The sequence below is a fragment of the Gopherus evgoodei genome, chromosome 11 (genome assembly GCF_007399415.2).
Source record: "Gopherus evgoodei ecotype Sinaloan lineage chromosome 11, rGopEvg1_v1.p, whole genome shotgun sequence".
Classification (NCBI taxonomy): Eukaryota; Metazoa; Chordata; order Testudines; family Testudinidae; genus Gopherus; species Gopherus evgoodei.
This window is the reverse complement of record NC_044332.1, coordinates 1316057-1332274: the sequence shown is the minus strand read 5'-3', so window position 1 is coordinate 1332274 and position 16218 is coordinate 1316057. Positions and strand designations below refer to the sequence as shown.

Sequence of the window (16218 nt, the reverse complement as noted above, 5' to 3'; positions counted from 1 at the left end):
GCAAAATTCTTTCAGTTATTTTCTTATGAGAAGTGGAAAATATACGCACATTTATACTGTAAAATATCTAATGGCACTTGTTAAAAAATTACATCAAAAACAGCCTAAGTATAAAACTTGAAATAAACAGTCTGAACAGAGGACCAATGCCTTTGTTTTATTTTAAATGCTGCTGCTTTTGATGCAACATCAATATAACTATTTGAAAATTGAGCATGGGCAGTAGAAAAATGTAGACAGCTTCTAGGGGCATAAAGACTGCCCTTAACACAGTACACCATCACAGCGCCTGGACACCATCGGCTTATCCTTCACTCTTTCCCCTTGCTTACTGCTTGCTCTGGCCTCTTCTCCACTCCTCTCCCTCACAGATCTTTCACTTCCAGACTCAGCAGAGGGCCTCACTGGAGAACACTCTACTGCTAACTCCCCTTGTCTTTAAAATCAGTGGTTTCAACTAGTGGTCCCCCCCTCTACGATTTTCAGGAGGATGCAAACCTCCATGCGAAAGTTTTTCGGGGTCTGCAAATGGCAAAAGGTTGAAAATCACTGTTTTAAATCAAGGACGATCCAGGCTTAAGCAGTCATGCCGATGAGAGCTGCAGCAATATGGCATGGAGATAGAGGCACTCAAGTTGGGTAAGTCACAGGCTATGTAGGACTTAAGGAAAACACTACACCTTAAATCCCACCCGAAATCTAACAGGCACCGGTGTCATGCATTGCCAGTGACCAACACAAGAGCAGGCTGCTGCCTCTGGCACCAACTGATGCTTCTGGGTCCACTTGCCTGTGCAGAGAGGAGAACGTGATCCTCCTAATGACTCAGAGGGATTCTCCTCCTTCTGCTATCTGGAAGGGATTGCAGGGAGCATAGTCTTAGAGACATGTGCGGACACAGCAGACCTGGCAGCCAGTCTGAAAGGGGCTTTGGAAGCTTTTGCAAACTCAGTTTTGGCTTGCTGGGTATTGAGGTGCTGCTCCTGAACAATGGCTGAGAAGGAATGCTGTGATCTTTGGTGATATCTGTGTTGCGGTGGAGGGGGAGAGAAAGGGTGCGGCTGGGGGAGGGAGGGAGATCTAGCAGCTTCAAAGAAAACCCTGTCCACCACATAGGAGACTTTCCCCCAGTTCCAAAGGGGAACCATTTATTTTGCTTTACTCTGGTAGAGCACGACAGACTTTTCTTCTGGCCAAGATGTGTCATTTTTGAATGGTGGTCAGGCCATCAGCAAGGAAGAGTCATAGCAGCACTTCAGAAAAACTGAACAAAACTAAAATCCAGCAAAAATTGGAGCCAAGTGATTAAAAATGCCTTGAGTCCAAACTGCAGTAAAGTTAAGGAACTCTGGAGGGAGAAATGAGAGGGTTCCCTGTCCTCCTGCTCTGTAGCAGATGGTATCCCATCTCCTGCAGAATTCTAGGAACTGAACAGATTGGATATCTAGTCACTGGAAACAGCTCAGCCTGCCCCAAGAGCAGCAAGATATATTGAAGGCCCATTGTTACAATTGACACACCTGCCTGAGAAAAAGAATTGCCAAGTACTTAGAACCAAAACCTCCCGCTGAGCAGCTCAAGACAGAGACGGGGCTGGGGAAAGGATATGTGGAAAAGGAGAAAATAGCATTAACGCCAAAATAGGAAATCACCTGTTTGTTCTACACAGGTAGAATATCAAGGACGTACATATACAGCAACAGTACATTCTAATTTAGAATTCTGTGTTCAGATGTTGATAATCATAAAAAAGTACATTAAGCTCCATAAAACACGTATATACTACTAAATTTTGTTAAATTGATTCCCTCTGAAGCACTAGGCAAATCACTATCTCTGCCTCAGCTTCCCCACACATAATATTCTGACACATTGGGAGTTACGGGGATTAGAATGTAGAACACTGTCTATAAGGGGCCAAATCCTGAGACTTCGATGTGAGGTATTGATGATCAGCACCCTTAAGGATTTTGCTTTTCAAATTTAAGCATCATCCAAGATATAAAATAAAAAAGTCTCTCAGCAATTTAAGTACCACTGAACGCTTTCTTGCATCTTCCACCTTAGCCCGATATTGGAAAGCATAGACCAGAAACATAACTCAGAGGTGGCCACTGCTTTCTATTTACTCTTAGAGCAAATATGTCTCTCCAATCAACTACAAACAACTGGATAATTTTGAGAGTACAACACAAGGCCCAGATTCAAAGGGATTATGGACAGTTTTTGAAATCTTAATAATAAATGTGAAACACCACTAATTTATTATCTTTTGAAATTTAACAGATTTAGTTACAATTGAAAGACAAAATGGTTACCCACTTTCTCGTAAGTGTTGTTCTTCAAGAGGTGTTGTTCATGTCCACTCCAATCAGGTGTGTGCACACACACTTGCAAGGTGGCCGGACGATTTTTCCCCTAGCAGCATCTGTCGGGTCGGCCTGGGCACCCCTTGGAGTTGCACTTTCATGGTGCTAAATATAGAGCCTTGCCGACCCGTCACCCCTTCAGTTCCTTCTTACCAGCTACTCCGACAGAGCGGAAGGAGGAGGGTACTGGAATGGACACAAACAACACATTTCGAAGAATGACATTTACAAAAGTGAGTAACCGATTTTTCTTCTTCAAGTGCTTGTTCATGTCCATTCCAATCAGGTGACTCACAAGCCAAAGTTTAGGTTGAGGTCCGAGTTGTCCACTGATTGAAGCACTGCTCGTCCAAAGGCTGCATTGTCTCTGGCCTGCTAGGGAATCGCATAGCATGTGGTGAAAGTGTGTATAGAGGACCATGTCGCCGCTCTCCAGATTTCCTGGGTGGGAACCTGGGCCAGGAACTCTGTAGATGAAGTCTGCACCCTGGTGGAGTGCACAGTGATCAGACGTGTTGGGACACCTGCCAAGTTGTAGCACTCACAGATACAGGACACTATTCACGAGGAGATGTGTTGGGATGAAACAGACTGACATTTCATCCTGTCTGCCACTGCCATGAACAATTGGATCGATTTTTTGAATCGTTTCATTCTCTCGATGTAAAAGGCCAGTGCCCTGCAGACATCCAGAGAGCGGACTCTCTGCTGCCTGCGGCTGGTATGAGGCTTAGGGTAGAAAACAGGGAGGAAGATGTCCTGGTTGATGTGAAACTGTGACACCACCTTCGGGAGGAAAGCCGGGTGAGGCCTGAGCTGCATCTTGTCCTTATAGAACACGGTGTAAGGAGGCTCTGATATTAAGGCCCTGAGCTCAGACACCCTCCTGGCCGAGGTTATTGCTACGAGAAACGCCACCTTGTAAAAGAGGTAGAGCAGAGAGCACGTTGCTAAAGGCTCAATGGAGGGCCCCCATGAGCCTAGAAAGGACCAAGCTGAGGTCCCAGACAGGGACCAGCTGACCGACATGAGGGTATAACCTGTCGAGCCCCTTTAGGAATTGGCTGACCATGGGGTTAGCAAATACCGAGTGGCCCTGTATGCCCAGGTGGAAGGCCGAGATGGTGGCTAAGCGCGCTCTTATAAAAAAAACAACAAGAGGCCCTCCTGCTTCAGCTGGAGGAGGCAGTCCAGAATGTGTGGCACTGAAGCTAGCGCCAGGGACGAATGGCGCTGTGCCAACCAGACTGAAAATCTCTTCCACTTGGCAAGGTATGGGGCTCTCATAGAGGGGTTCCTATTGCCAAGGAGGACCTGTCTGATCTAGTCTGAACAGGAAAGCACCAACAGATTTAACCATGGAGCTTCCACGCTGTGAGATGGAGCAACTGGAGGTTCAGATGTTGGAGACATCCATGATCATGTGAGAGAAGGTCTGCGGACAGCAGCAAGGTAATCAGGGCTCCCATGGCCATGTCTAGGAGGGATGTGTACTAGTGATGTTGGGCCAGGTCAGTGCTATCAGTATGACTCGACCTCAATCTCTGTGGATCTTGAGCAGCACCTTGTGAACGAGCGGTATGGGTGGAAAGGTGTACAGGAGAGAAGCCCTTGGAAGCCCTGTCTCTCACGCTGGTTAGCAGCGTCCAGAAGAAGAGAGTCAGAGGGTGGGTGGGAGTATAAATGTTCAAACCCTCTGGAGGGCAAGAAATAACGCCTCTCGTTGCGCTTGGCAGTGGGTGGCAAGGAAGCTGGGGTCTGCCACAGGCCTTGCTCGCGTCCACAATGGTTTTAATGAGTGGTAGGGCAATATGGGAAGGTCCTGAAGGGGCGAGGATGTCCACCACGGGATCAGCCTCCTCAGCCTTAATGCCCAGACCCTGAGCAGTGTTGTGTCCAAGTGCCAGGGCTATGGCTGTACCTGCCAATGCTTCATCAGGTGACGATGAAGAGAACGCACTTATAAGGAGTGGATGCTCCCTGCCATCCGCCCCAGGGGGTCCCTCGACTCTCGGGGCAGTGTCAGTGTCAATGGTGCGTTCAGTGGTGCTGGGGCTGCAGACGCCAAACCCAGTGTTGGTGCCGCCAACAGTACGATGGGAGGAACTGTCGATGCAGCTGGTGACGATGAAGATGGAGAGCCCATCGCTGTCATCGGTGCATGCACCATAGTCAGCTTCGACAATGGTGCTGGCGTGGAAGTCTGGCGCAACAGCAGTGCCGAGGTCGGTGCTGAATCTGATGCCGCTGCCAGAGGTGTTGATGTGTGGGCAGGCGTCGAGAGAAGCTGCATAGCCGATGGTGGGATGAAGGTGGCTGAGGCCACAGAAGACACCGCGGAACGGTGACCTTGGGTCCCTCCCTGGCCTTGGTGAAAGGCCCAGGGGGTCCAGCAGGGCCACTGTGGTGGAGTCTGTCACTGCGGAGGCCATGCCTGGGGCTCCCTCCTGTCTCTCCCCGACCTCAATCTATGGCTCCTACTTCTCCTGGAGCGATAGAAGTCGGACTCTGACTCCAAGGTCTCCGAGACTGAAGACCACAGAGGTGCTGAGCCTCGGTGCCTCGAGAGTCGAGAGCTCGGGGAGTGGGTAGGCTCTCTGTCTGACTGGGCTGGTGCTGAGGGACATGGAGAGGGGGAGCACTTGGACATCATAGCTGGCTTCCTTCTTGACTGCTCCAGGGAGCAGGGTGGGTCCACTGGCACTGGAGGTTTTTCCCTCCTTGGGGGTGAAAACAGTGCCATAAGCTGCAGGAGGTCCTGGGTGGCTTGATAAGCCTTCAGCATCAATGGGAGCTGGAGCTGCTGTGTAGGGACCGGCGACCGTGGGGGCCCTGGACTCAACCGCCTCGACTGGGCAGGAGTGGACACGGCCCCAGTAGGGGAGCCGGAGCTGTGGCCTGCCTGGAGTCTCACTTCTCTGGATTTAGCTGGAGGTGAGTGACTGTCCGGCTTCTTTTTCTTCTGAGGCACCAGTGAGCGGGATCGGTGCCTGCTCTCAACCAGGCCTCGTGAGGTGTCGTGTCGGTGCTGAGCATACTGGGACGAATCCTTTCTTGGTGTGAGCTTGACAACGGTGCTGAGGCACTCCGTGTTGAAGACGATGCGTTAGGAGCTGGGTCTACTGAGCCCAGGTCAGAGTTGGGACATAGAGTTGCCTCCATGAGGATCACCTTAAGCTGCTCTTCCCTTTCTTTAAGAGTTCTAGGGCAGAACTCGTGGCAGATCTTCCTGTGATCCTTTTGGAGATCCTCCCCTAGGCACCGCAAACACGAGGAGTGTGGATCGCTGTTTGGCTTGTACTTCGCACAGGCCACACAGTTTTTAAAGCCCAGGGAGGCAGAATGTGGGGGGGATAACCCCCAACAACTCTATACTAAGAACTCTAATACTAATAACAGATACTAAGGTAATTATATACAGGTAACTGTGGAACGCGCTTGCTAAGCAAGGGCTGTGGGACCTTCCAGCCAATTATCACTGGCAGTAAGAAGGAACTGAGGAGGTGGCGGGTCAGCAGGCCTCTATATTGAGCGCCATGAAGGAACGACTCTAAGGGGAGCCCAGGCAGACCTGAGAGATGCTGCTAGGGGAAAAATCTTCTGGCCACTGTGCATGTGTGCGCACACATACCTGACTGGAATGGACATGAACACCTCTTGAAGAAAAAGAATTATTATTAGACCGACTGTGCTTTTCATATTACATTTTATAATGAAAACACATGCTTTGGGTTTTATAAGAAGGATAGCAGCTATGCAGTAATTGTAAACACTAAACACAGTAAATTTAAAAAAAAACATTCCCTAAGAAAATACCTTCTCACTGTTCCTTTGATCAAACTGGGTAGGGTTCTACTATTAAAATACTAATAAATTTATATTTATAATGATATTTATAAACTAGTTTATCTTAATCCTGCCAAAATGATATTGATGTTAGCCTTCTCCCACCTCTTACAGATGTGTAATTTGGTCAATCACAGATCTTTTCCAATACTGTAGGTGCCCATGACATCAACAATACATGCTCCACGTCATAAACATATATGATTTCAGAGATAACTGGTATTCCCTTATTCCTTTCATGAAGAAGACTGCAATAAATTGAAATGGATTGTACCACTCTCCCAGTTAGGAGCTGGATTATCTTAGCCTTTGCACACAAGCTTTGGTAAGCTCACCTGTGACTAAGGGAGTTTGTGCAGTTGGTTGTTCCAGTAAAACCATGTGCTGCAGAAGAGAGTTGTGTGAAGTTCCCCCATCCCTTTCCAAAGTCGTAGAGCTCAAGTAAGGAGTGAGATGGGTGCCAGGAAATAAGGAAAGCCGCTGTTGTAGGGTTGGAATAGCAAGTCTCTCGGCATCTTGCTGTCCTGATCCCGCCTGCAAATATACAACTGGTAAAGTATTCAGCTTATGAATGAGTCAATGAAACCACAACCCCAAAGACAACATTAAACATCACTTACACTGGCAGGTCCAGTTGCGGGCAGTCCTAACGTTATGTTGGGCAAGGAAGGAGATGTGTAGAGAGGAAGCTGTGTTACTGAGCCTTCACGATTCGCTAGTCTGTGAGCCAGGCTGGTCTGGAAATTGAATTAAGAAAACTGTGACAATCAGATAATGTAAAGAGAATAATCAGGAGCTACATTTATAGTCTGCCTAATTCATGAACCATCTTGAGTATGAAGCAGAAAAGGGAATGACGAAAAATAAAAGGCAAACAACTTCACTTCTGATACCAAAAGATTCTGAATGTAGGGGCTAATCTGTGCCTAGTACTCAGTCCAAGTAGATGGGATAAGCACTGGGTGCATTCACAAAGGTAGCAGAGCTGCTCTGAAAGGGTTAATCCAACTGAATGGCTACAGTAGCCTTTAACCCATTCATAGCCCTAACATGGGCAGAGAACTGGGAGATCCATGCAGCAATGGTTTCTTTTCACACCCTGGAACACCCTTCCCACTCCCACAAACTGCTCTACATGACCCTGGAGAGGGAGTGGGGATCATCTGTGCATCCCCGCCAGAATCCTGTTCCTTTAACCCTTTGTGCAGGAAACATCGGTTCATATATCAAGAGAGCCTCCATGGCTCATTTGTCCCTTAAAGTACACGGCTAAAAAAGGTGGTTTTAACAAACAAACTTTACATTACACAGGATGGATGTTCTCATCACCAGGCCAAAGACAGTATGAAATGCATCAGTCACTATCAAGTTGTTGTTTAAACACAAGGTAAAGCTCCATTAAAGAGCCTAGATCTTCCTCTTAGGTGGATATTTCTTGATTTTCAGGGAAGGAAGAGGAGGATACTCACCATGCGCAGTAACTGACGTTCTTCGAGATGAGTGTCCCTGTGGATGCTCCACTCCAGGTGTTAGTGCACCCCTGAGCCTTTGATCGGAGATTTCTGCAGCAGTACTTGTACTGGTCACGCATGCATAGAGCCTGCCCCCCACCAGCTCTGAGTATACCAATTAGTGAGCATGAGCGGCCGGTTCCCTCCAACTCCGAAGTAGAGGGGAGGAGGGTGGGTAGTGGAGCACCCACAGGGAAACTCATCTCGAAGAATGGCAATTACTGCACAGGGTGAGTAACCTCCTCTTCTTCTTCGAGAGATGTCCCTGTGGGTGTTCCACTCCAGGTGACTTAGAAGCAGTGTGTCTCAAGGAGGTAGGGACTTCGGATCTGGTAGGAATGCAGTAGATAATACTGCTCTGCCTAATCGTGGGTCAGAGAGAGGGCCCTGAGTAAGGGCATAGTGTTTAACAAATGTGTGTTCAGAGGACCAATGGCTGCTTTACAAATGTCAGTCAATGGCACTTTACGTAAGAAGGCTACAGAGGTAGATACAGGTCTAGTGGAATGGGTTCTGATGGATGCTGGAGGTATAACGTTTTTTATCCGATAGAGTCGTATGCAATCGGAGATCCAGTTTTCAAACATACGTCTCTGGGTAGAGATAGGCATGCCTTTGGAGCGCTCCGCGATGGAGACAAAAAGTCTAGAATAGTTTCTGAAGGGTTGGGTTCTGTCCAAATAGAAGGACAAGGCCTTGCGCAGATCCAACGTGTGTATTGTGGCTTCGAAAGAGTTTGCATGTCGTTCTGGGAAGAAAGTTGGTAGATGTATTGCCTCATTAATGTGGAATGAGGCGTGAACTTTTGGAAGGAATTTGGGGTGTAGCCTCAGGGTAACCTTGTCCTTGAAAAAGAGCGTATATGGTGGATCTGCCATGAGGGCTGCTATTTCTCCTGCCCGTCTGGCGGAGGTAATCGCCACCAAAAAGGCTGTTTTCATCGAGAGGTGTAATAGGACGCAGGTGGCTAAGGGCTCAAAGGGTTGATGAGTTAGACAGGACAATACTAAGTGAAGATCCCACAGAGGGGTAGGTGGCTTAATATCTAGATATAGGGTTTGGAATCCCTTAAGGAAACGCTTGGTGATGGGATGAGCGAAGTATTGTCGATTGTATCATGAAAGGCTGTGATGGCAGCTAAGTGGACTCTGATGGAGCTGAAAGAAAGGCCGGCTTAATGTCAAATAGGTAGTCTAGTATGCGGAGGAGGGGTGTGGCTGTAGGAGAAAGTTGTTTAGTTGAACACCATTCTGTGAATCGCTTCCACTTTCAAAGACAGGTGGCACTGGTAGACTGTAGTCTGCTGTGTAGGAGCACTATTTGAACTTGGTCAGAGCAAGCTAGTTCATTTTGGGAGAACTATGCAGGTATCAGGCTTTGAGATGAAGCATGGAGAGATTGGGGTGAAGAAGCCGGCCGTGTTGCTGCGATAAAAGGTTCGGGATGAGAGGCAGCGACATCGGTGGTCGAATTGAAATTCTGGTGAGGAAAGGGAACCACGGTTGCCTCGGCCATGAAGGTGCAATCAAGATCACCCTGGCAAGGTCCATTTGTATCTTTATGAGGACCCTGTTGAGAAGTGTATTAGGGGAAATGCATAGAATAAGTCCCGGTGCCATGGGATCATGAATGTGTCTCCGAGGGAGTGTTTGCCCAGTCCCACCCTGGAGCAAAGTTTCAGGCATTTCGTGTTTTTCACAGTTGCAAAGAGGTCTATGGTTGGGTGACCCCAAGTGTGAAATATGTTGTAAATGATTCCCTTGTCTATCTTCCATTCATGCTCCCAGGGAAAACGTCTGCTTAACTCGTCTGCAGTGGTATTCATCACCCCGGGGAGACAGGCAGCTGATATGCGGATGTGGTTCGCAAGGCACCAATTCCAGAGTTTTATGGCCTCTGAGCAAACAGAGTGGGAGCGAGTCCCTCCTTGCCTGTTTATGTAGAACATGCAGGCAATATTGTCTGTCATTATGCGTACGTGCTGATTCTTGATTAGTGGCAGGAAGTGGCAGCAGGCATTTTGTATGGCTCGAAGTTCTAGAACGTTTATGTGCAGGGAGGTCTCGGAGGGAGACCATAGCCCATGGACTGTTTGGTGAGAGATGTGGGCACCCCAGCCTGTGAGAGATGCGTCAGTAGCCATTATCAGAGTTGGGGAGGTCTGGAGGAATGGGACTCCAGAGCAGAGGTTGGAGGGGACTGTCCACCATAGGAGAGAGTCTTTGACTCGGAAAGGTATGGCCAGAGGTTTGTTTAGCGAGTGCATGTTTAGTTTGTAAACTGTGGCCAGCCAAGCTTGGAAGCACCTCATGTAGAGATGTGCATTTTGGACCACGAAGGTACATGAGGTCATGTGCCCTAGTAGTTGGAGGCAGTCTCAGGCGGTGACCTGGGGGCTGTTGCGAAGTTTTGTAGCCAGCAGTTTTATGGTATTGAATCGGTCAGGTGGGAGAGATGCCAGTCCCGTTCTGGAGTCAAGGTCCACTCCTATAAACTCCAGGTGTTGGATAGGACGTAAAGTGGATTGGTTTCTGTTTATTTCCAGGCCCAGAGATAGGAAGCAATCAATGGTGAGTTGTGTGAAGTGGAGAGCTTCGTCGAATGTGGAGGCCTTGAGAAGGCAATCGTTGAGGTAAGGGAATATTATGACCTCTTTTCTCTTGAGGCAGGCAGTTACTACCGCTAGGAGCTTGGAGAAAACTCGGGGGGTGGGGTGGGGGGGATGGCAGCGGAAAGGTTGAAGGGTAGAACGCTGTATTGGAAGTGTATTGAGCCGAGGGTAAAACGAAGGAAATGTCTCTGGGCCGGATGTATAGTGACGTGAAAATAGGCATCTTGTAGGTTGAGGGCTGAAAACCAATCGCCCTGCTCCACGGCTGGAATTATGGTAGTGAGAGTAACCATCTTGAACTTCTGCTTTTTGATAAATTTGTTGAGCCGCCTGAGGTCGAGGATCGGTTGCAATCCTCCAGTTTTCTTTTCTGTTAAGAAATAATGGGAGTAGAATCCTTTCCCCTAGTGGGATTCAGACACGAATTCTATAGCCCCCAGTTGAAGGAGATGTTGCTCTTCTTGCCAGAGGGGTAGCTTGTGAGAGGGGTCCCTGAAGAGGGATGGGGAGGGAGGGTGGGTGGGAGGTAAGGAGAGGAAGGGGATGGAATACCCAGTTGTGACGATCTCTAGAACCCACTTGTCGGTGATAATGTCCTGCCATTGGTGAAAAAATAGCCTTAGGCGGTGTCCAAAGATAGCTGTAGGCGGTGCATACGCTGAAGTCGAGACGATGTTTTCGAGACCCTCAACCAAAGGTTCAAATCTGCTTATTAGTTGGAGGAAGTTGAGGTGCCCTGGAAGAATTGGGGCGACGACGCTGATATCTGGATCTCTGGCATTGGTGTTGCTGTTGTTATTCCTGAGATCTATTGAAATGCTGTGTATATGGAGGGTAGCGTGGACGGTGGTAAGGCTGATATCTGTACTGTTGCCTTCTGGTCGTATGGGTTTGGATTCCTAAAGACCGGAGGGTTGCCCGTGAATCCTTCATTGAGTGAAGATCATCATTCATGGTTGAAGCAAAGAGTTTAATTGAAAGGAAGATCCTCTATAGTACTTTGAACCTCGCGAGGAAAAAAGGAAGAGGAGAGCCATGAACCTCGGCGCATGACCACTGCAGTAGCGGTAGATCTTGCTGCGGTATTGGCTGCATCCGGAGCTGCTTGAAGAGCCGTGCATGATATGATCTGGCCCTCGGAGACTAGAGCTGTGAATTGCTGTTTCTTTTGATCTGGAACGTCTTCAATAAAGTCCATGAACTTGTTATAGTTTCTGTGGTCATACTTTGCAAGAACTGCAGTATAATTGGCAATTCGAAATTGTAAGTTGAAGAGGCATACACTTTGTGGCCAAGGAGGTCCAAGGGTTTGCTTTTCTTGTTGGTTGGGGTGGAGTGGAAATACTGTTTGTTCCTTTGGCTGGCTGCGTCCACTACTAGGGAGTTTGGTGCAGGATGTGAGAAAAGGAATTCGGAGCCCTTAGAGAGAATGAAGTATTTACGGTCCGCTTGTTTGCAGGTAGGCTGGCTTGTGGTTGGAGCCTGCCAGATGGACTTAGCGGGTTCAAGAAGGGCTGCATTGATTGGTAATGCCACTCTGGACGAAGAAGAGGGTTGCAGGATGTCCGTTAACTCATGTTGTTGGTCAGGGAACTTACTCTAAATCAAATTCTAAGCTCGCTGGCAACCCTTTTAAAAAGATTCTGGAATTTCGAAAAATCATCTGAAGACGTTTGAGGGGAGGGAAGTAAGTCTTCTTCTGGCGTTACTTCAGTCGCTACTGGGTCAGGAGAAGGAGTTGATTGATCCTGCAAGTGGGAGAGTGCTGCCAAGTGTGTCATATCGTTTGGACATTCATCTGATGGTGCTAAGCAAGTGCCGTGCATCATCGAAGTGGAGTAGCGGGTGTGCTGCCGAGGAAAAGATGCCCATGGGGCCCAATACTGTCATGGTGGTGGGAAGGGCATAGGTGGTACCATCCATGGGTTCACACACCAGGAGGCAGGATCTTGAGGATAGGCTAAGGTAATGTTCCTGTGCCCATGGGTGACAGGGGTCCGAGGATGGGAGTCTGCATACATTGAAAAAATCACCCTGTATTTCAGGTTCCTCCTCATTGGAGGAAGGCTGCTCAGACCCTGAATCATCCATAGGGGAGAAGCATTCCTTAAGCAGGGGTGACTGCAGCATAGGTGACACTAAGAGATCACTTCACAGGGTGAACTGCAGCGCTGAGGCAGCTGAAGGTGAAGGCTGAAGATGATCTAATTGCTGTGAGGGAAACTGGATCTGCACTGGTGTTCTGAGTCTTGGCTCAGTGCCAGACAGCGCCATCAATGCTGGTGCTGTGCTATTAATAGCAGGCTGCTCTGACTCAGGGAGGCCCTGGTCTGTTGGCACAGTGATGAACGCGGTGCCGATGGGTGCCATGATTGAGGCAGGCAACTGGAAGCCTGAAGCCTCGGCACCGGAGCTTTGCGCTGCTGCTGCTGCAGCCACAGGCGGGTTTGGCACGGTGCCTGAGGAGCCCGGCTCGTCGAAAGTGCTCAAACGGGGAAGCACAGGTAAAGAAATAGTAGATCTGACTGGAGAAGGCCTGTGTCTGAGGATTTCCTTTGAGTTTGACAGAAGGTGCCCTCTTTTTGCTGTTTTCTTGGCCTTTTTGAAGCAGGGGAGCTGTAGTAGGGAGCGGAGGCAGAGTCCACGCCAGGGTCTGAGGCTGACCCTAAGGATTTTTGAAGTAGCATGAGTTTAAGTTTTAGCTCCCTGTCTTTTCTCGCTCTGGAGCTTAGTTTAGTGCAATGGGCACATTTTTGGGGAATGTGGGTCCCCCCAAGCATTTTATGCACTGTGAGTGTCCATCCGAAAGAGGAATAGGTTCCTTACAGGACGAGCAGCGCTTAAAGCCTGTGGAGCCAGGCATGTCGGAAGCGGCTGCAGCTGAGAGAAAAATATTTTTATTTATTTTTATTTTTTTATTTTTTTTGAACAGTAGAAAAAACGTAAGTAACACTAACTAACAGCTAACTAAGAAGAACTAGTTAACTACAAGTTATTTTAAGATGAGGAAAGAAATTCTTTAACGAGTCTGCTGAGCTCCGTCTCAAGCCGGGGACAGTAGAGAAGGAACTGAGGGAACTGGCCGCGCATGCTCACTAAGAGGTATACTCAGAGCGGGAGGTGGAGGGGCATGCTCTGTGCATGCGTGGCTGGTATGAGTACTGCTGCAGAAATCTCCGATCAAAGGCGCAGGGGCGCACCGACACCTGGAGTGGAGCACCCACAGGGACATCTCTCTCGAAGAATGTGAAATTAACTGAGATGAATACGTTATAGCCAGCTAATGTGGCACCACGGAAGTGTAAAAGTCATTTTTAATTTCACAGCAGTGATTGCTTACAAATATGAACTCAAATATTTATTTCAAATATTAACTGTAGTTATTGAAAAGTGTCTGAAGCCCTGATTAGAAAATAGTTTAACATTTACTATTGAAAAGCAAGTCTTCTATATACAAATATTCTCTAAAGAAAAATGAAGAGTGAAACTGGAATTGCTGAATACGGTAACATTAAAGCTATTCCTGTGAGAGAGGATCATAGACAAGTGTAGCAATGATACCTTTACAAGACTACATTTGCCATCTTTACAGCCAAAGACTCTGCATTTCCAAATAAATGGTTTAATTTGACATTAGTCAGTTAGTCATTCCCTTTACTGTCCTGCCATTTATTCACATGATAAAGTAGTAAAGTCATCTAGTTCTTACATATGCTCAAGCTAAGTTCAATTTGCCAGTGAGGTTCTTTTCATTTCTAAAGTATCCTCCTGTGTATTCGCAATCTTGTCAACAATAATTATTAAAAACCTGTTGAAGATCAGTTCTATCACAAAGGTCTTGTCATCGATAATTTCTCTGCAGTTAAATATTTCCACTGGCACACACACTAACACCAAAGCAAAATTGTAAAGAACTTGTTTGTGTTTCCACTCACTTATTTGCCAGGGGGATTTTGAACACTTGGCAATTTTGCTTTAAAGCGTGAACATAATGTTACTGCACCACATGCTGAAAATAAGGTATGTACTGTAGGTGAGGTACTGAAATCTCTTCTTGACTTTTACAGGGTACTGATCTTATAAAAGTAACAAAATTACATCAATTTACACTTTAAACAGTCAAATCCCCATTTAGTTGTGCTTCAGATAGTCTCAGCGGGTTTATTTCTATTAAGCACAACTGAATGAAAAACACAACAGCTTGAAACTAATTGCGCACACAAAATTTCAGTTCCATTATCATCATCTTAAATATACTGAATCTGTCTAGGAGTTGTACATAAATGCTGTGGAAATACAGAGAGTAGCACAAACCCAGCATCTACAGTTTTTGTCTAATCCGGCAGCACCTTTTAAAGCTGAATATGAACTAAAATGTCAGTGAACGTCAAATAGCCTTGCACAGGTGGAAAAACATTACATTTAACACAATATTTAAAAAATAAATGCTATTTATCTACTGTGAACAGAATGGAGCTGTATGTTTTCTACATTTGAGGCAAGTAATTTAATTTAAATAATATAAAAATGATCAGTTTTCCCATTTGGTATGGGTCGAGAGGTGAATCTCTGACCAACTGATGGGCAAATATACACATTTCGCATTTAAAACCGAACACTCAGGTAAATGTGAAACTATCACAATGGAGAAGACTAACTGCTCAGAAATTGTTGATTATTTACAATTTACAAGTGGAAATGGGTCTGATTTACCAGAGAGAGTCTATCATTCAGGGTAATACAGAAATTGGAGTCCAGTTTGTGCATTACACTGACCTTTTACAAGACACGTGGAAGCAAGCATTAATCGGGTAATACTATTTCCTGATGTATACAACAGCCTTCATTTGAAAAGAAATATCTGCATTTAAAACGCTGTCTTAATTAACTGTATTTGGATAGCTGCTGACAAATGCAGGCAGAAGAGTTTGGAGGAATGGCTCTGTTACCATCATGAAATATCCAATGCTTACAGAAAAGAATTGGTAATGAAGGGCATGACCAGTTTTTGGAAGATGTGAATGTTGAGGCTAGGGAAGATTTAATTAACAGAATAAACTCTAAAATCTGTTGACAGCAAGAGAGTTGGTGCAATAGGTAATCAAAAAATATTTGCCATCCATTAGTGGATTGTGAGGTTACCTGTGGACTGTGGCCTCAAAGATCTAGTGGACCGAATGTTCATATCATACCTACTTTTAAAATCACGACAGCACCATAATTTACAGACTATATTCTTGTTCTCTTCCATAACATCATAGAACAGGTGAAAAAATTCCAGGTGCAATTTTCAGAGAAACAGCAGAAGAAAATGTTTTACTTTACACATAGGTTGTTTTGGGAGGCTACATTAAAGCGTTTCAATTTAAATTAATTCATAGATCACATTGGACTTTTCACATGCACCTGGACTAAGATGTAGAAAAAAAATGAATAGAAACATGTTATTTACCTTTTACACAATACAAATACCAGGTATCATTTGATTAAATTAAATAGTCAGAAGGTTTAATGCAAACAAGAGAAAGTACTTTTTCACACAACACAAAATTAACCTGTGGAACTCATTGCCATGGGATGTTGTGAAGGACAAAAGCATAATGGAGTTCAAAAAAGAACTAAATACATTCATGGAGGCTAGGTCCATCAATGGCTATTAGCCAAAATGGTTAGGGATGCAACCCTATGCTCAGCGCGACCCTAAGCTTGTGATTGCCAGAAGGCAGGAGTATAAGACAGGGTGGATCACTCCATAATTACCCTGTTCTTTACACTGCTCCTGAGGCTCTGGTACAGGCCACTGTCAGAGACAGGATACTAGGCAAGAAAGATCATGATCTGACCCAGTATGGGAGCTCTTATGTTTTTGTGACTTGGACAC

General features: G+C 46.4%; 1 protein-coding gene across 4 annotated transcripts in view; it reads right to left on the bottom strand.

Moving 5' to 3' along the window:
• The window catches only part of HDAC4 (histone deacetylase 4), a 450554-nt gene that overhangs the window by 100644 nt on the left and 333692 nt on the right, over nucleotides 1–16218 (bottom strand). For all 4 annotated transcript variants that reach the window (XM_030579819.1, XM_030579818.1, XM_030579820.1 and 1 more), the window contains 2 exons: nucleotides 6836–6952; nucleotides 6551–6749 (listed from right to left, as the gene is read on the bottom strand). In XM_030579819.1, the coding sequence (XP_030435679.1) occupies nucleotides 6551–6749; nucleotides 6836–6952 (316 nt within the window). The remainder of the gene's footprint in view (nucleotides 1–6550; nucleotides 6750–6835; nucleotides 6953–16218) is intronic.